The following is a 21156-nucleotide window of genomic DNA, read 5'->3' on the forward strand; positions in this document are numbered from 1 at the left end:
TATTTATGATTTAGTTATACAGACACTTTTACTCCGTAATTGGTTCAACTGAAAGTCAGTAACTCTACTGTCATGTTATATTTACTTTTATTTAACATTAGACTTATAAGAATCACACCATTATTTGCATACACTTATATTAATCCTTGATTACTTTTTGACCTTTAATGCACTTTGATACAGGTCTGCCTGACGTTATTGGTACTTTATTGCCTTTTTTCAGTGCCAAAATAAAAACACAAAATTGCTTTAAATGACATTGTCAGACTTGGCATCCTCCACAGTAAAATTAAGATTAACCTATTATATCTGAGAAGCTTTGGAGAAATGATTATAGTTTTATTTCATATTCATGTGCTTCCACTGGTTTACCTGATTATTTCTGCAGCAGAGCAAGTCTTGTGACTTTTCTTTTAACAGCAGTGTGGATATCTGAAGACACATTTTAGAAAAAATCTCTACTTCTCTATTAGCAACTAGCATATATCTGTGAGTTGGCAACATGGAATTAGAGATAAGAACCAGTCAGATGTGAGTAAAGGTTTCACCTCATATATTTAGTGTGATTAACTGATTTGAGAGTTTTTTGGACCACTGTGCCAAGTTCAGTCTGTATAATAAGAAGTTCTGGGACCGATTAATAATGTCTGCTATGGGCATGGGATCAGAAAATGATACTTATGGATTATGTGAAAAAATCCAAATAAATTGAACCAACCTTTAAACTGCAACCTATGACTTTGCTCACCAAGTGCTTACTAGGGAGGGTATTTCATTCCTTTCTATGCTGAAAATTTTTTAGAAATTGCATGTATACTAATCCTTAAATTTTTTACCCACAGGCTTTTGAGGATATATATATTGACCAGAGAAAGACTATTAAAATCTTATTAGAATATGCTGACATGATCTTCACTTACATCTTCATTCTGGAAATGCTTCTAAAGTGGATGGCATATGGTTTTAAAGCCTATTTCACTAATGGCTGGTACAAGCTAGACTTCATGGTTGTTATTGTATGTATTTTAAAGAAAAATTTAAGTTTATTATTTGATTTTCTTCTTTACTCTGATTCTTACTTAACTCTTGCATTTACTTATATCTTCCTCTCTCTGTACATTTTCAGTTACCAAAATCCCCTGTAATGTAATGCTTAACAATTGTCCTTTTCTTCTCATCCTAATATTTTAAAAATTCAACATTTCATTCCTGGATTATTCTAACAATCACCTGTGAACCCACTACTAACAGAACAGGCTTATTGCACATCAATATCCTCAAATATTTAAATTCTGTTGACTCAATTTTTATATCATATGTTCAAAATTAGATTACTTACCATAACCTTCACCCTCACCACACTGATCCAAGTGCCAAAAATTCTCATTTGGATCACTGAAACAGATTTCAGCCTGAGATCCCAGCTTCCACCACTGTACACCTTCATTCTGTTTTCCACAGAGCAACCACATGCATTCTACTGTTGTAAAATAGAAGCAGCTCAAGTCTCTTTTCTTCTTGAAACCCTCCAATAAACACCTCATTTCACTCAGAGTAAAAAGCTACATTCTCTGCAATCAAAGCCTACAAGTCTCTACATGATCCAGTCTTATCTCCTACTACTGTCCATTTCCCCCATCCCAGTCAACAGACTGCTCCACCAACACTGACCTTCCTGAAGTTCTTCAGGTATGCCAAGATGACTTCCATCTTAGTGCCTTTGCACTTATTTTTCCTTCCACCTGGAACTTTGGCTGGCTCACCTCACTTACATCTGCTCAAATAAAAATGCTGAAGTTAGGTCTTTCTGCACTACTGTATGTAAAACTGCATCCACTACAATGCTCCCTTTTCCTTTCTCTGCTTTCTTCATCTCCATAGCACCTATTAATATTATCTATTAATTGATATTCATTGTTTATTCATTATGATTGTTTGTCTTCCCCCACTGAAAGGTTAGCTCCTTTAGGGAAGAATTGTTTTCCCAATGATTCTCTTCTTATCCCCAGTGCCTAGAACAATTCATGTATCATAATAGGTACTCAGTAATTTTTGTTCAATGAACAAATGGCTCCTATCCTATAAGCAATGAAAGTACAGAATATATGAAGATATTATAAAAGTTAATCATAACTCTACCATCTTGCTTGATTTCTATTAATATTTATTAATCCTGTTTGGTTTTTTAAAAGATTGATTGATTGATTGATTGATTTTATAGAGAGAAAGAGAGCAGGGGGAGGGGCAGAGGGAGAGGGAAAGAGAGAATCACAGTCAGATTCTGCACTGAGCATGGAGCCCAAGACATGGGGCTCAACTTCATGACCCCGAGATAATGACATGAGCTGAAACCAAGAGTTGAACGCTTACCCACTGAGCCACCCAGGCGCTTACCCACTGAGCCACCCAGGCGCCCCAACCCCAAATGATTTTTATGCATATGCTTACTTTAAAAAATCACCTTAGCATCTTTTTTTTTTAAGTCTCTAGTATTTTATTTTTATTTTTATTTTATTTATTTAATTTACATATAATGCATTGTTTGTTTCAGGGGTACAGGTCTGTGATTCATCAGTCTTACACAATTTACAGTGCTCACCATAGCACATACTCTCCCCAATGTCCATCACTCAGCCACCCCATCCCTCCAACCCCCCTCTACTCCAGCAACCCTGTTTGTTTCCTGAGATTAAGAGTCTCTTATTCACCTTAGTATCATTGTATACATTTTTGTAATTTGTACTTGGACTTAAAAATATTCATATCCTCCTTGATCCTCTTCTCTGAAATCCTATTCTATTATCTTAACCATATTTATGTTTGAATTCATATGTAAATATATTCCAAATTTTGCTTTTATGAATACATAGTATACTATTACTAGATTGCAAAAAAATCATGAAACTGATTCTTAATCTAATTTCAAACTAAAAATTGATATAAATATTAACCCTTGATCATAAAGTATGTCAAATATACAAATTTTTGTTTATCTCAATAATATATATTCCTACTACCAGAAAATATTTGTTTTATCTTTTTTAAAGTAATTTTAACACAGTTATTTTCTTATACATTTCTATATGTCATTGTTAGGATATATGGAAGTATACATTAAATCTTTTGCATATTTCTTGGTAAGGTTTGACTTTTTATCTTTTTTGTAATAAATACAAAGTTTATTTTGCAGATTTTTTTGATTAAGTTAAAATTAAACCCTATTAACTCTTTTTTTCCTTAAATATATTTAGGTGTTTTGTCTTAGCTTAATTGGCAAATCTCGGGAGGAATTAAAACCACTTATTTCCATTAAATTCATTCGGGCACTCAGAGTTCTATCTCAATTTGAAAGAATGAAGGTAAGAAAAAAGTTTCTAAGCTAATGTGTAGATTTTTATTTAAGATTTCTAAACTTCTACAAATTAAATCTTCATAGTCTTCTCATTTGCATCCTTAATATTAATGCAAAAAACTTATATTCTACTATTTTAATATATAGAAGAAAGGTATATTAGTTATACTTACTAAAATATTAGGTCTTTATTACTCAAAAGATATGAAAAGTCATAAAAATAAGAAGAAAGCCCCTAATAGTTGGGAGAAAATATAAAGTTTCAAAAACTAATACCATTCTAGCCCACATGGATATCTATGAGTATTAATAAAATTATCTCAATGTTAAAAATACAACTGACAGAAAATGAAACTTTGATCACCTAGTTGTTTAAAATTATAGGAATATTGTACACACTAAGTAATTATACTGAATAAAAGTGAATTTTAAAATAAATTAGTTTTTTTTAAGTCACACATCACAAATTATGAATTCTTGTCCTTTCTCCCTCACCAACATGTTAAAACCTCTTCTGAACAATGTGAGAAAAACTAATAGGTTGAGCCACATAAAACAACTAATGTTCAATCTTTTGGGCCTAAAATAGAAATCTGCTCCCTATGTCTTGACCTAATTAAGAAAACAGAGTTGATGACTACCACACACAGTATAATTATGTAATATACAGTGCTCAACTATGTGCAGAAATGGCAGAAAAAATCTAATTTTACCTTTCATTTCATAATCACACATCAATGTTTTCTTGCATTTTTCATTTACATAGATTATCATTAACCTGCCTATTTGCTTAATATTACAGAATGCCACATAGTCAATATAGATAGGATCCAATAAGAAAATTATCTATGTTTAATGGTATAAGAAAGTGTCCAATTTCATTCTTCTGCATGTGGCTGCTCATTTTTCCCAGCACCATTATTGAAGAGACTGTCTTTTCACATTGTATATTCTTGCCTCCTTTGTCATAGATTAATTGACCATGTAAGTGTGCGTTTATTTCTGGGCTCTCTGTTCTGTTCTATTACAGATTCAGATCTTAAGCTTCATCTCAACCTCTGGAAGTTCTGTAGTTGAATGATTTCTGAAAATATATCATTGAATATATAAGGAGTCACATGATTACAAAATTAATGCTTTATATATTTAATAAGCTCCAGTCTTGGGTGCTCTGATTACTGAAATATTTGTGTCAAGTGTATCTACTTCTTTTATTCTTCCATAAGTATATTTTCTGATAAGCATAGCATTTTTTTCTTTAGAGGTATCAGTGAGCCTCTCAAAATACCTTAAGTGCCAACAAAGGATGTGTGACTTAGTTTTAGAAATAAAATGAAGTGTTACTGAAAGCACAACTAAGAGTTAAAACATTTATTCAAAGCCAGAAAACTAGGAATATCAGCAAGGAAATACAGCAAAAAGAATATGTATCCAGTAATGGCTGAGGGAAGGAAGGATAGAATGGTAGCAAAGAGAATCGATGGTGCCTCACAAAAAAAAGAGAAAGAAATGAGGTTGGGGGAAAGCAGTCAAAAGTGTAAATGCTAAGGGAAAGACAAAGAAATAGCAGAGTGAAAATTTCTGTTGGCTAGAGGAACTGGTTTACATTTGCTGTAACAGCTATAGTGGAGGGATGAGAATGAAATTCTGATTATAATATTTAAGAAGGAAGGGAGTTGAGGAAATGGAGACAGTGATTCTAGACTATTACTGTTATTCAAGTCGAGGTTGTAGATTTCCTTCCCACACTTCCCGTTCTGGAGCGGCTCACCTGTAACATAGAGTGGTGAAGTGAGGAGGTTTGTGATTTTGCAGGCTCCAGCTGTTCATTCAGTGTTTCCTGACATAGCCTCTTGCCTTGACTTCATTGATCTACGATCTTTTGGTCTTCCTCTTATTTCCCCTGCCACTTCAGTGTCTGCTTTGTAGGCTAATCCTCCCAAAAGTTAGAATCACCAAGATTTAGATGTAGGCCTATTTCTTTCTCATTTTATGTACTTTCTAAATAATACGTACACATATATTCACACATGTTCAGATGTCTTCCCGGTTTCTGGCACAATACAGGAAGTTTGATACACATGTTAAATCAGTGAAATAATTATTTTGCTAATCAACTCTGTTGCCTCTTAGTGATTATTTTAGTACAAAAATTTTGAGAAATGTCTGGATTTTTAATGTATATTTTTTCATTGAAATTTATTATTTATGTTATTCAAATACTGGCATGTGACCTATTAAATCTTTAGTGACGGCCTTTTTTTTTTCGTTATTTCTATATGACATTACATTTAGTATTTCTAATTAAAGTGAATTCACGTTTCTTACCTAAAGTTTACATGTTTGTTTTTTAAATGCCAGGTGGTTGTGAGAGCTTTGATAAAAACAACTTTACCTGCTTTGAATGTGTTTCTGGTCTGCTTTATGATCTGGCTGGCTTTTAGCATCATGGGAGTACACTTATTTGCTGGCAAGTTCTATGAATGCATTGACCCAACAAGTGGAGAAAGGTTTCCTATATCCAAAGTCATGAATAAGAGTCAGTGTGAAAGCCTTATGTTTAATGAATCCATGCCATGGGAGAATGCAAAACTGAACTTTGATAATGTTGGAAATGGGTTCCTTTCATTGCTTCAAGTAGTAAGTTCACTTCTGATTTTTTAATCAATGTTTTTATATGTTCATTCATATTATAGGTGGACATAAAGGACAAAATGTGGATGATTACTAGAGTTGGTTGTAACATATTTTAGCAATTATTAGTAGATACATGTTATGGGACATGCTACACTAGGCTTGTTTGGAAAGACAAAAGTGAAACACAGACCCTCCTCTGCTGGGAGAAGTTTCTAAGTACAGATGAAGGTAGGATTGACAGGGGAGATGGCAGGTACTGGAAACCTATTTCAGGCATCATTGATGAGGTAATAGGGTCACAATTTTTGGTCCAGCTCAGGGTACTACTGTTTTGTTTCTACTTAGTGCTTTGGCTCCTCAGTCACCCAACATCTAACAGAAATGAGGAGATAGGGCGCCTGGGTGGCTCAGTTGGTTAAGCGACTGCCTTCGGCTCAGGTCATGATCCTGGAGTCCCTGGATCAAGTCCCGCATCAGGCTCCCTGCTCGGCAGGGAGTCTGCTTCTCCCTCTGACCCTCCCCCCTCTCATGTGCTCTCTCTCAAATAAATAAATAAAATCTTTAAAAAAAAAAAAAGAAAGAAATGAGAAGATAAATCATTCATCCTCGTCTTACCTCCCCCATAGAAAAGCACATATATAGCAGTTAAAAGTAAAAATAACACTTGGGCAGCATGTATTTATTTACCATTTATCTATCTACCTCTCTCTCTCTTTCTATTTATACTATCTTACAATATTTTGTTATCAACTACAATTAAGCTACTACAATGAAGCTAAGTGGTTTTCAATACTTGTTAATAGACAATATAAATGCAGTAATGAAAATGATAAAGGTCTCAATTACATGGCATATTGAAATGTGATCAGCCTTACTAATCATGTTTTACTATATTAATCACAAATTGAGTTTTACATTTTATTTGCCATGAAGCTTAAGATTTCCATAAGAATTAAATACATGCCATTTTTACAGGCAACATTTAATGGATGGATCACTATTATGAATTCAGCAGTTGATTCTATTGGTGTAAGTACAATATCATCTTAGAGCCATTGCTAAGGTTCAAGCAAAGTTATTTTCGCAATTCAGGAACAGGGTACCAACAATAACAGGGTAAATAACATGATAAAAGTAAATGCTTATGCTAGACAGAAATTAAATACATTTCAGATTGCATATTTTGCAAATGAAATGAAAATGAAATCCTTCCAGGATTATGTACAGTGGTTGAAGCCCAGTAGGCCCATTTGAAGGATTATGAGACTTCATAACAGTGTTTAAACCAATGCAGTAAACTTTAAAATCCACATAAAGCAATGATATCACTTCACCAAAAACAAAGAGGAAACATTACCTCATGTAGAACTGTTAGTTTTTCCTGTTGTAAATTGTTTCACAAATCTTATATTTTAAAAAGTTGGTGTATCAATATTTTGCTTATTTTTTCACTTTTTAATTTATTTTTATTTTTAAAGATTTTGCTTTTTAGAGCAGTTTTGGTTTACAACAAAATTGGGAGGGAGGTATAGAGATTTCCCATATACCTACTGTTCCCACTCCATGGCCTATTATCAGCACCACTCACTAGAATGGGGCACATTTTTACCGAGGATGAACCTACATTGACACATCATAATCACCCAAAGTCCATAGTTTACCTTAGGGTTCACTTGGTGTTGTACATTATATGGGTTTGGACAAATGTGTAATGACATATAACAATCATTACAATATCATACAGAATATTTTCACTGCCCTGAAAATCTGCTATGCCCTATCTTATTTTGCTTATTTTTTAATTTAACTTTTAGGTAAATAGGCAACCTAATTTCGAAGACAACATCTACATGTATTGTTATTTTATCAACTTTATTATTATCGGATTATTTCTTCCTTTGAGTATGCTGATCGGTGTTATTATTGCTAATTTCAACAAGTATAAAATAAAGATAAGTACAAATATTCTTTGTTCACTAGTGCCTGAGAAAATCAAGCACATTTATAAAAATGTCCTGCTTCAAATAATTGGTTTGGGATTCAGCTTAATGTCATTTTTATTTAGTACTTAGCTAAAAAAAACAGGTTGATATTCCTACATATTGGGAAATATTGATAAAATGTTCATCTTTACATTGTTTTCTATATTCAAATGTAAATGGGCAAGTTTAAAGGTTAAAAGTCATAAGTGTTTCTATATATATGTTTGTAAAAAATGACATGCTGACAAACAAATAATATTGTGGTACATCTGCACAAATATGTGAAGAAGTTCAAGAAAAATAAGCTACACATTTTTACTCTCTGATATGTTCAAAGCTTCAGAGTCATAACCAACATAGACATCTTTGTCAGCACAGTAGCTTTTCCAGCTAGAAGTAGAGAGAACCCTAAATCCTAAATATATGGCCTAAATAGGAGTGCTTGAAACAAGTAGGAGACAATTCAGAGACAGAACCAAACAGCCCATTTGGCGCCATATCCACCCAAAGATTTCCTTCAGGGCTTCTGCAAATGCAAAGGCCTCAAAAGTCCTTTAAGCCTGCTTATTTTAACCACAGAGACCTATTTTCTAGAGGTGTAGGAAAGCCTTCTAAAAAATCAAAGAAAAAAATAGTCTGTTTTGAAATTCTATCTTTAGCCATGTCATCAAAGTTCAGCCATGCACAGAATCTGGTAAACAAACCGCTCAGTCTCTGCTAATCAAATGGGATTAGGAGAACAGTGTTCAAATATGCATTTGATTGGATGCTTCAGCTTCTTGGGACTTCAACCCAATGGGATAACATCCTAGGATCTGCTTCTGGACTTCAAATTGGTGACTTGTCAAATTTAAGTGACTAAGTTCTGACTTGGGGCAGTAATAATTCCTAATCTCTAGATTAACAAAACATTAACTGTTTACCTCTTATTCACTTTATATATTTTGTATAAGATATTGAAATTAGCACTAGGAACACAAAGATAAATAAGCTCTAGAAGGTGCTATGAAGATGTAAGCACAAGGTGCTTTAGCGTAATAATATAAAAATATCTTCTGGTAAGTATTATTTGGAAAATTAAGTAATATATGAACTTATAAAAACACATAAATGACCAATTCTATTTTTTCCTGCTTATTAGAAGGTACGAACCAATTTTACCTTTGGCTTTTGAATTCAATTTTTCTTAGTAAACCTTTCCATTTATCCCCCACTGTTTCTCCTTTATCTCTGTTTAACATGAGGTAGGCCTCAAGAGCCTGAAAAGATAAAAAAGTTGACTACCCACAAGAAAGTGAACCAAAAGATAATTGATATCAGTCATTACCATATATTCTACGTGTGTTTAGTGTGGATTTGTGTGCAGAAAGTCAGACGTGGTTAAATGTGATTTAGATCATTGCCTTTATGTCCTTTGTAAAATATCAAATCAGTAATTACCAAGCTTTCCAAAATGTCTATTAATGGTAAGGTAAAATTTAGATTCAATGTGATTTTAAATCTTTTTCTTTCATTTCTTTACCAGGGAGGCTCAAATATCTTTATAACAGTCAAACAGAAGAAACAATCCTGTGCACTGAGGAGGCTGTTGTGTGAGGACTATCAAAAAACAATCCGTCGCCCAGGAGTAAGAAAACCTCTAGATTTATTTTTTAAGCTTCAGGAAAAAAATTCTTTTGTATATTCTCTTTTAAAAATGAAAATGTGTTGGGGCACCAGGGTGGCTCAGTCGTTAAGCGTCTACCTTTGGCTCAGGTCACGATCCCGGGGTCCTGGGATCGAGCCCCACATCGGGCTTCCTGCTCGGCGGGAAGCCTGCTTCTCCTTCTCCCACTCCCCTGCTGTGTTCTTGCTCTCGCTGTGTCTCTCTCTGTCAAATAAATAAATAAAATCTTTAAAAAAAATAAAAAATAAAATAAAAATAAAAATGAAATGTGTTTTTGAAATTCTTCACAAATGCTTTTGACAAAATTTAAAAATATGTTCCTTAACAAAGTTTGGATGGTCTTTTGTTTTTTTGACTGTATACAATATAATTATAGTTTGGTAAAAACTTAGGCCCTCATGTATTTTCCTGTTTATGCTAGGAGGGAAATTATAAACATACAGACAATATGTGTGTGTATATAACCTATTAATAAGGCTGTTATACCTTTCCTTTTTTTATCCACAGAATAAATTCCAAGGATTCATCTTTGACTTGGTAACAAATGAAGTTTTTAATGCCATCATTATAGCTCTTATCTGTTTTCAAGCAATAACCATTATGATACAAAGTGATGAACAGAGTCAAAATATGGACATTGCTCTCTGCTGGATTAACTTAATTCTTATTATACTATACACTGGAGAATGTGTACTGAAGCTCATCGCTTTCCATTGCAACTATTTCACCATAGGATGGAACATTTTTGATTTTATGGTGGTCATTTTCTCTGTTACAGGTAAGATTTTTAGTCAGATTTTCTTTTATAGTAATACTAATTCAGGCAAGTTCTTATACTAAAAGTGTCCTGAGATATAGTCTCTTAATAGGCAAAACAGAGAAGGGATCCTTCTTATTCCAATTGGAATGGCTTATATTTTTGCATTCATACATGTACACTTACCTGACAGCTATAGGTATTCAAAAATACTTGTTGAATTAATACATACACTTTACTTCAGAGGTCACCCCTTCAGTGTATCACATACAGTATTTTCTAGGATGGCTCTAGAAGGAGCTTTTTATGTCTTAGCATGATATAACCTTTCACGGTCCCTATTCTTCTTTTTTCTCTAATCTCTAAAACTGTTTACAACTTTCACAACACTAGAGTGTTAGGCTTTAATAAATTTATCACCAGTTTTCTCTTACCCGGGAATCTCCATCTTTTATTTAACAAATATATTTGATTATTCCCTTTGTGAATAGACATTATGCTATATGCAAAGAATCCAATAGTAAACAAGGTAGGCATAATCCCTGTATGCACATAGTTTACAATCTAGTAAGGGATACGGATGATTAAATAGTACATATTTAATGTGCTATTAACATTGTGATAAGGGAAGAAGCACAGGGTATTACAGTGGCACAAAAGAGTGAGGGGAACCTAACAGTAAGTAGAGGTCAGAGGAAACTGCATGGATGAAGAAAATCTAAATAGAGACATATTGGATAAGGGGATAACCAAGTAAAGAATCTAGAATAAAAATGTTTTAGGCAGGGAAAAGTTTGTTTATTGACTGCCTCCACATAAGACACATACTAGAATGTAAGCTCCATGAGAGACAATATTTAAATGTTTATTGTGTCAGACACTATTCTATATAGTTAGTAGTGAAAATGTGGACAAACTATCTGCCCACTTGTGCTTCCAGAAAATTCAACCTATTCATTTGGTAGTAGAAGCAGTCCAACTATTGATAGACAAGCACAAGAAGCTTGAAAGAAAAGTACATAAAGGCAGGAAGGGGCTGATAGGAAGAAAATAGAGGAATATGGAATTAAAAAGCCCTTTGGGATGAAAGTGAGAGTTACTGAATCAGAGATCTCGAAGGAGAGCAAATCACGGTCAGACAGAAAGCTGTTTGAATTTGAAATCTCAGAAGGTGAAGAATCCTGGGTCCAGAATGTGGCCATAGCTGCATATGACTAAAGTTAAATGATGGAAATTATTACAGTTAAGAAAGTCAAAGAAAAAAAGACTGGCCTTTCAATGAGCTGTTGATGGTAGGTATTGGGGTGGAAAGAGCCACAGTGAGCCAAGTACTAAGTCTCCAATGAGTGTAAATGAGGAGGAATAAATAGATCATAGAGCCAAGAAATGGTAGGCGATAGTACAGTTCAATGGCATGATCCACAATGTGTCAGGACAGAAAATTCTTTTTTTTCTTTCTAAAATTGACTTAAAGTGTCTGGAAATCACATTGTAAAGAATGAAAGATGCTTGGTCATTCCATTTTTCTACCCCGAGAAATATGGAGCAGGAAGAAAGAGCTGTCTGCGTTTGACAATGTCCCAAGGGAGATAGTGTCCTCAAGATAAAGTCAGATTTTACTTAAGAAAGGAGGTGAAGAAAATGTAGTGAAGAGGATGTAGAAAAAATTGTCTACAATTAAATAGGTATACCTCTGGCATAATGGAAGAATTTGGAAGATTGTGAGGACAAATGAAAATTTGAGTCAGAGCAGAAGATTCACTAAAACAATGTGGAGATGAAGATATAGGTAAGATAGAATGTCAGAGAGAATGTCATCACCGACAATGACCAAATTGAATGGAAATATGAGACATGATCCTTCCAGATTCAACAAATATACCATCTCATTTAGAAGCTTCATGGGATTCTTTCCTCCCCACCTTCTCAACTCAAAATGAACCTCACTCTCTCCAGTATTTCCAGAGAACATCCCCTATACTTTTAGGGTAACTGTAATTTTACCTTGTTTTATTGTTATGTCTCTCACTCCCATAGTCCCCTCATCTACCCACAACTGCTACCAAAAAAAAGTTCTAGGCCAAGGCTCATTTACTTAATTCTATTTAAAGCTGCTAAGGGCCCAAATACTATTTATGAAATAAATAAATTAAATTATAATCTGTGAATCACGGAATGTCAGACATTTTTGTAATTATATTTATCAACGAGGTCTTCCTACCTTGCATTATAATTACTTTAAATATCTACCTTTACTCTCTAGATTATAAGGTCTTTGGGAACAAAAGTCAGGTCATTCACTTTTGCATATTTGCATGACACCTTTATTAGATATCCAATAAAGACTGGATTGAACTAAATTTCTTTATACAACTATACCATCTGTGATTCCACAAGTACTTGACTAATAGTACTCTTAAGATGATGATACATGTAATTCTCTCCCAAATTTTGCTAGAGACCCTGAAAATTGCCACAATTAATATTTGGCTAATTCCCACTTTCAATATGTTCTGTTGTATGGGAAGGATTAATAAAATGATCTTAACATATAGAAAAAATGATATAATAATACTTGAAACAATAAATAAATAGTTGAAATAAATAAGTAATTGAAATAATAAATGAAATAAAATAATTTATATTCCTCTAAATACAATCATATTTAAATGATTTTATTGCCTGTTTTATCTTCTCCCACACCAAGAACTATTTCTACCTATGACGATAGGATACTACCTTGTGCCTCCTTCCATTATGGAACTGATACGACTCTCACGGATTATCCACATCCTGCGTCCTGGGAAAGGACCAAAGGTATTCCGTGATCTACTGCTCCCTTTGATGTTGTCTCTCCCAGCATTATTGAACATCAGTCTTCTCATCTTCCTGGTCATGTTTGTCTATGCCATCTTTGGAATGTACAATTTTGCCTATGTTAAAAAGGAAGCTGGAATTAATGATGTGTCCAACTTTGAAACCTTTGGCAGCAGTATGCTCTGTCTTTTCCAAGTTACAATATTTGCTGGCTGGGATGGGATGCTCAATGCAATTTTCAACAGGAAATGGTCTGACTGTGATCCTGATAAAATTAACCCTGGGACTCAGGTTAGAGGAGATTGTGGTAACCCCGTTGTTGGGATTATTTATTTTGTCAGTTACATACTCATATCATGGCTGATCATAGTAAACATGTACATTGTTGTTGTCATGGAATTTTTAAATATTGCTTCTAAAAAAAATGGCAAGACATTAAGTGGAGATGATTTTAGGAGATTTTTTCAGGTATGGAAGCGGTTTGATCCTGATAGGACACAGTATATAGACTCTAGCAAGCTTTCAGATTTTGCAGCTGCTCTTGACCCTCCTCTGTTTATGGCAAAACCAAACAAGGGCCAGCTCATTGCCATGGATCTTCCCATGGCTGCTGGAGACAGAATTCATTGCCTTGACATCTTACTTGCTTTAACAAAGAGAGTTATGGGTAAAGATTTGAGGATGGAGAAAATGATTTCAGAGATGGAATCAGGGTTTGTATCAGCCAACCCTTTTAGGATCACATATGAGCCAATTACAACTACCCTGAAACGAAAACAAGAGGCAATCTCAGCAACCATAATTCAACATGCTTATAAAAGTTACCGCTTGAGGCAAAACGACAAAAATGTATCAGATATTCGTATGATAGATGATGACAAGGAAGTTCCAGCTACTGCAGGAAATGCCTATTTTGACAAAGCTGAGGAAAAGTCAATTATTCAAGGCCAAATCTAATCCCACGTACCACCTTTTCACCTTCTAAAAATGTTAGAAGTTTGAATCAGAAACAAAAAGATCAAAGAAGTAAAGATTTTACTTACTCACCAGTTGTCTACAATCCATGGAAGTTAAGCTTGTGTTCACAAGACTCCATGTCAAGTTTACTTTTTACCGTTGTATATTCAGTCTAACCAAGACAACCCCTTAAAATCACTTTCGTGAGTTAAAATGCCTTAAAATTGCCATTTGATAATCCAAATGGCTTGTTTTCTCTATATGGCTTTTATGGGGTGTGCTTCTCCTAGAGGATTGGGGAGGTGATAGTAGAGACTAGTAGCAAAAGGGGCTTCCTTGTATATTTTATGTCTACTTTATGGGATTCAAGGACTTACTTACAAATAAGCAAGTACAATAAGTACTTTCTTAAGGTGGGATAGTGTTAAAAAATACAGTGCTACAGGCCATTAAATCATTAACTTGCCTAGACAGATGCCAACTGGGGGAAGAGAAAAAGGTAGTTCTTAGAAAGTTCCTTTGAGATCAACCACAGATCCTCTTGGGCTGATCCAAACCATGTTTGTTTGACTGGAGCCTTGGTTTTGGTTTTTGTTTTCTTTTATTTTTTTACTGAGGATTAATATTATTTGATTGGTTTTGGATTCCTGGTTTTTCATCTCTTTGGCTAGTTCTACCTAAGCTCTAGCTCTTCAACAGAATGGATTCAGAGAATAAGAAGCACAAAGAGACCTAGAATTATGGCCTATATTTTCCTCATTTATACTTTTTTAAAGTATACGTTTACTAAAATGATATAGAAACTGTTAGTAGACTCATGTATTATCTTATCATAAGACTGATATATATTATACCATTTATCCATAATGGAACATCTGAGGTCTGGCAAATGAAAGTCATAATATGAATTAGAAGAGTCAAGGGTTGCCATTATGTCCAGGCATTTTCAGAGTCTTGATCCTTACTTGGGAAACTGTGTCCACTTTGAAATACTTTTCACTATTCTTTACGATTCTCTGTAACTTAGAGGAAGAAAATGACCACTGAAACTGTGAGGACACCGAGTAGGAGATCAAAATACAAGTTTGTTGTTGGTAATGTTATGTAATATTAGTGTATACAAATTAGTTTTCACTTATGTATCTTTCTAAGTTTGTTTTTGCTGTTTTTATTCTAATCACACACACACTCTGTAAAATGTTTTGTGTTTGAAAAACTTGAAAATCCTAAACATTAATTTTCACTATTAAAATTATCTTTAAAAGGTACCTATCTTTGATAGGTACAAATAGTTGTTTTTTGACATAATCATAAATGCAGCCACTTGCATCCATGTAATACAAGATTCTGATATTTGTTCCCTTTGTATGAAGATTGATTTCAATGTGCCTACAAAATCCTAAAGGATTCAGAAAGAAATTATGTATACTGTTGACTTAAATAGCAAACTTTAAATATGTTGTATGACATTCAATATCACTTAAATGTCAGTAATTGTGTTTTATTATGAATGCATGATCTTGAGCCTTAACTATTATAACCTATTTCTGCTCCTCAGAAATGTATTAACTTGACCAAGATGCCTTTGGGGGAAACCCTTAAGTAAATGTAATTTCAGGGTTCTGTTTCTTTCTATAAGTGTTCCTTCCCTTTCTCCTCCCATTCGTCATCATGTGATGGGGACCAGTGAGGAACTAGTGTTAACTTGGTGACATGGTGACAGCTGGTGCTTTATCTAAATTTCTTTGTTTTCTATTTCTTGGAAATGCTTTAATGTAGAAACCACTTCAGATATTTAAACTTAACCTTAACTTGCTTCTGTAAAATCAAGACCATTAACTGATTTTAGTTTGCAAATTATATCTTTTACTTGTAAACCATGTTTGCCACTAACCTTCCAAAAACTGTGTAAAGAATTATTTTTAACAAAGTCTTACAATATATTCTACTTTTTAGAAACTATAGAAAATAATAAATACAACCTGTTAACCACAGAAAGCTTTGGGTTTTTTTCTTTGATAAGTAAGGTCGCCTACTTTGTATGATAAAAATTTTTTCAAATGAGCCTAATTACATTAAAGCTTATTCATTCAGGCTCAAAATTCAAAACTGGCAAAACTGTGCTTCCTTTGGGTTAAAAAAAATTGTAAAATAAATTTTAGTAAGCTTAACAGAGACGCTTACACATTGACAAAATTTACAAAGTACTCCTCCTATCAAAGTCATAAGTTTATTATGTATATCTCAGTATTAATTAGAATTTGCTTTATGGAGGATAATGCTGAAATTAAACTGATTGGTGTGCTATGATTTGTCAGTCTGCTTCTTTAAAAATTTTCTGTCTGCTCCTTTAATAAATATAATGAATATACTTTAAAATCGTTTTAAAGATACTGGAAATAGCTACCGTTTATTGAACAGACTATTATGCCCAGCCTTGTTCTAAGTATTTGTCATGCATGAACAAGGCATTCACAACAACTCATGAAACAATGATAATTTTCATTTTATAGATGAACAAAATAGAAGGGTTATAAGAGCTTCTATATGGCACAGAACTTGTAAACAACAAGACCAGAACCTCAAACCAGGTCTAGTTTTAGAGCCTTAATATCTAACCCCTATCTACGATAACTGTCTAGTAATAAATGACCTAGCTAGAGGCAGAAGTTTAAGATGAATTAAGTTGTTGAAGAGAGATAAGTTCCCTCTCTTCCTCTCTCTCTCTCCCTCCCCCTTTCTCTTTCTCAATCTCTCCTTTGGTGGAGGGAATTTTAAAAGTAGAGACAACCCCTGGAAAAAGGAAAGACACAAGGAATAAAACTGTAGAAGTTTTTTCATTCAATATTTATTGTATGCTAGGTACTAGATATAAACCCAGAGCCTGTATAGATACTCATACATAATACATAAATACAAAGATAAATCTGAGACTAGAGAACTTGCTGACTACTGAGGGAAAACAGCTAATTATAATATATGGTAATTTTTATACTATTGGTGTAAATCCCAATATGTATTCAGGAAAGAATGATGGGTTCTACATTGAAAATTATAGGTAAAGTTAGTAAAGTGGACCCTAGAAGAAAAAGAAAGATTTTATCAATTAGAGAAGAAGGTAACTGTAATCAACACAGAGACATTTTTAAGAAAAGGAGTCCATACAGAGATGATACCTAAGGTTCTGAGCTTTTGGTTCTTCTGGCTAGACTATAAAGAGAAAGGGGAATTAAAGACAAGATAAAAACGTGTACTCCAGAGATTGGATGGAAAATTAGAGCAGAATTACTCTGAGCACCCTGATCCCTTCCCAGATATGCTTTATTTTGTCCTTTTGTTCTTGAACCCTCTCCTTCTTTAACTGTTCTTTCCAGAGATTCCAGGTCCACATTCTCAATTCTAACAGTCAATATAGAACTCCAGTGAGTGATGGGGTCTTCACTCTCCAGGTGGGGACTTTCATCGTTTATGTTAGAGAACCTAACACTGTCAGGGTCAGACACTTACTCATCTCCTCATCTGTAAGTGAACCTCTTATCTTCTTTGACTTCAAAAACACATGTGAGCTCAAAGGATTTTTCTCTCAATTCCAGCTAGTTTATGAACCATCCAGGAGGCACAACACCCCTAGTCCTGGATTCTATGTCTACATCACATAAGAGTAACTTCTTAAAATGATCCATAAGTTCAGAGTTCCCAATCATATAAAATCTCATCATCAATCTTCCCTTTCTCTCTCCCATTTTTGTTTTCATAAGATTCTGTTCAACACCTCCTAGCTATTAGACACAACAATTTAGAGATAAATAAGGTTGTCTTTATCCTTAAAAAGGTAGTAGTCAGGATTTTCCAGAGAAACAAAACTAATAGAACACACAGGTTTCCCCCACTATCCAATAGTAGAGTGTTCCTATAAAACCTTTTATAAGCTGAAATGACGTAAAGTAAAGAAGTAATTACCACTAATTTATGTGAAAAAAAATTTTATCATTCCTAAACCCAAAAAAACCTCTTAGGCTTTTCTGATACCTTAGGACACAACTTGCTAATAAATACACAAAATATATCAAGATGAAGTATGGATGCTCACAAACACAGTTCAAAGCTGTGGCAGTTTGAGCACTTTTTCATGTGTCTATTGGCCATTCAGATGTCTTTTTTAGAAAAATGTTCATGTCTTCTGCCCATTTCTTGATTGGATTATTTGTTCTTTGGGAGTTGAGTTTGATAAGTTCTTTATAGATTTTGGATACTAGTCCTTTATCTGATATGTCATTTGTAAAACTACTGGGTATTTACCCAAAGATACAAATGTTGGGATCTGAAGAGATACGTGCACCCTGATGTTTATAGCAGCAATGTCCACAATAGCCAAACTGCGGAAAGAGCCAAGATGTCCATCGACAGATGAATGGATAAAGAAGATGTGGTGTATATATATACAATGGAATATTATGCAGCCATCAAAAGAAATGAAATCTTGCCATTTGCAACGACATGGATGGAACTGGAGAGTATTATGCTGAGCGAAATAAGTCAATGAGAGAAAGACATGTATCATATGACCTCACTGATATGAGGAATTCTTAATCTCAGGAAACAAACTGAGAGTTGCTGGAGTGGTGGGAGGTGGGAGGGATGGGGAGGCTGGGTGATAGACATTGGGGAGGGTATGTGCTATGGTGAGCACTGTGAATTGTGTAAGACTGTTGAATCACAGACCTGTACCTCCAAAACAAATAATACATTTTATGTTAAAAAAATAAAAGAAGAAGATAGTAGGAAGGGGAAAATGAAAGGGGGGGAATTGGAGGGGGAGACGAGCCATGAGAGACTATGGACTCTGAGAAACAAACTGAGGGTTCTAGATGGGAAGAGAGTGAGGGGATGGGTTAGCCTGGTGATGGGTATTAAAGAGGGCATGTATTGAATGGAGCACTGGGTGTTATATGCAAACAATGAATCATGGAACACTACATCAAAAACTAATGAGGTAATGTATGGTGATTAACATAACATAATAAAATTAAAAAAAAAAAAGGTGTGGCAGTTTGATGCTGAGATGCTGAGTGTAGGTCCAGGCAAGGAGCTTGGTGGGGCCGCTCTCACTGCCTGGATAACAGCTTATGGCAAAAAAAACCCAAAAAAAACAACAATGCTATTTTCACTTTTCCTTTAATTTTTTCTTTTCTTTTTTTCTTTTCATAAAAGTGAAAATCTTCTTTGGATTTCTTTTGGTTAGCTATAACGGGTACTAATGTAGCTCTTTTGTAAAAGCAAAGTGGTGCGACTCAAGTTTTCGAAAAGTGAGGGATACCTGTATATAGATTTATAAGAGGATCTTTATTATTATGGGAAATGTTTCACAGGATTAAAGAAGCTGAGATATGTGCCAATATACCATGTGCAAGCTGGAGAATCAGGAAAGTCAGTGGTATAATTCAACCCAGATCCTAAGGCCTGAGAACAAGGGAGTCATGGTATAGTTCTTAGTCCAAGGCAGAGGCCAAAGAATGTGGGGAGGGGCACAAGACCTGGAATTAATCTTAAGACCCAAGAACCAGGAACTCCAATGTCCAAGGGCAGGAGAAGATGAATGTCCTAGCTCAAGGACAGAGAGAGAGAACTTACCTTTCCCTCCATCTTTTTGTTCCATTCAGGCCCCCAGTGAATCGGATGATGCTTGCCCACATTGGTAAGGGCAGTCTTCTTTTTTTTCATCCTCTTACTTTTAACAGACAGATGTCATTGGAGTTGAAATTAGTTTCTTGTAAGCAGTATATAGCTGGGTCACATTTTTTAATCCATGTTTTATTGATGTATTTAGACCATTCACATTCAAGGTAATTATTAATATGTTAGCACTTAAGGTTTCTGTTTATTTTTTGTTTTCTATTTGTTTCTTCTGGTCTCATTTCTCTATTTCTGATTTCTCTGTTTCTCTTTTCTGGCCTGCCCACACAAAGCTTAAATATGTTTTAGGATTCCATCTTGATTTTGTTTTTGAATGTATCTCTTGTATATCTTTGGTATATATATGTATGTGTATATATATGTATACAGTTTTTTTCATCATACTCAGGGAATTTTTCTACCATGGTGGGAAATACTGGATCCTATTTAAGTCTTTCATTTTAGCAGGTAGTCACACTATTTAGGTTTAGCACATAGGCCTTGATCTGTTTTTGTGAGCTGTGGTTCTCTGGTGGCTTAATTTTTCAGAGGCTTTGTGGTGCTATTTTGGTCTTCTTGGTTTATCTGGTGCAGCTTGGACTCCCACTGGTTTCTGTTGGTGCTGCCTAAGGGACTGGAAGAAGTTTCCACAGGTCAGACAATCTGGTTTTTCTCAGTGATGGTGGGGGAAAAGAGGAGAATCCCTCTACTTGTAGCTCATGAGAAAAGGAAGCTCTCTGAAGTAGGCTACTTGTGGCTACATCCTCCTTGCTGGCTCACCCACCCATTATAGTGTCTCTGGACAAGGAAGGAGAGTCTTATGCAGGCCTCTGGATTGAAGAGAGACTTTCTGGATCAAAAAGCCTTTCTGGATCAGACCACCTTTTGCAGATTGGTCTCTTTTGGCCAGTTCCATCCACCTGCTTCGCTAGAAAAGGGACATCTCAGGCACAGCCGAAAAGGAGAATTCTTCCCCAGTCACCTTATTTTTGGTAGGGCCCTCAAGAAATTCTTGTCAGTAGTGCAGGCTTGTCTAAAGTTGCCAAAGGGACTCTCTTTAGATTCGGGGGAAGAATAAGCCTACTTGGACTACCTTCTGTTTTTAGATCAAGGGTGGGTAGACTTCTGCTGTTGGGTGTTGGGATGCAAGATGCCTTTCACTGCACTATGTCTCCAGTTGTGGGGTCTCAAATCAGCTTGCCTTCTTTTTACCACCTTCAGGGTCCTTCTTTGGTGGTGTTTTGTGCACTGTTGTATTTAGCAGAAAAGACTAGAGAAAATATGGTCTATGACATCTTGTCTCAACCAAAAGTCT

General features: G+C 34.8%; 1 protein-coding gene across 1 annotated transcript in view; it reads left to right on the forward strand.

Moving 5' to 3' along the window:
* SCN7A (sodium voltage-gated channel alpha subunit 7) overlaps positions 1-16166 on the forward strand; it is an 83854-nt gene extending 67688 nt beyond the window's left edge. Inside the window, exons 18-25 of the mRNA XM_081814263.1 lie at positions 843-1016; positions 3252-3359; positions 5714-5992; positions 6965-7018; positions 7804-7941; positions 9494-9598; positions 10145-10415; positions 13102-16166. Coding sequence (XP_081670389.1) covers positions 843-1016; positions 3252-3359; positions 5714-5992; positions 6965-7018; positions 7804-7941; positions 9494-9598; positions 10145-10415; positions 13102-14168 — 2196 coding nt within the window. The 3' untranslated portion in view covers positions 14169-16166. The remainder of the gene's footprint in view (positions 1-842; positions 1017-3251; positions 3360-5713; positions 5993-6964; positions 7019-7803; positions 7942-9493; positions 9599-10144; positions 10416-13101) is intronic.
* The last annotated feature ends 4990 nt before the right edge of the window (positions 16167-21156 follow it).

This window comes from Leptonychotes weddellii, chromosome 3, assembly GCF_054177405.1.
Source record: "Leptonychotes weddellii isolate Sample4059 chromosome 3, ASM5417740v2, whole genome shotgun sequence".
NCBI lineage: Eukaryota > Metazoa > Chordata > Mammalia > Carnivora > Phocidae > Leptonychotes > Leptonychotes weddellii.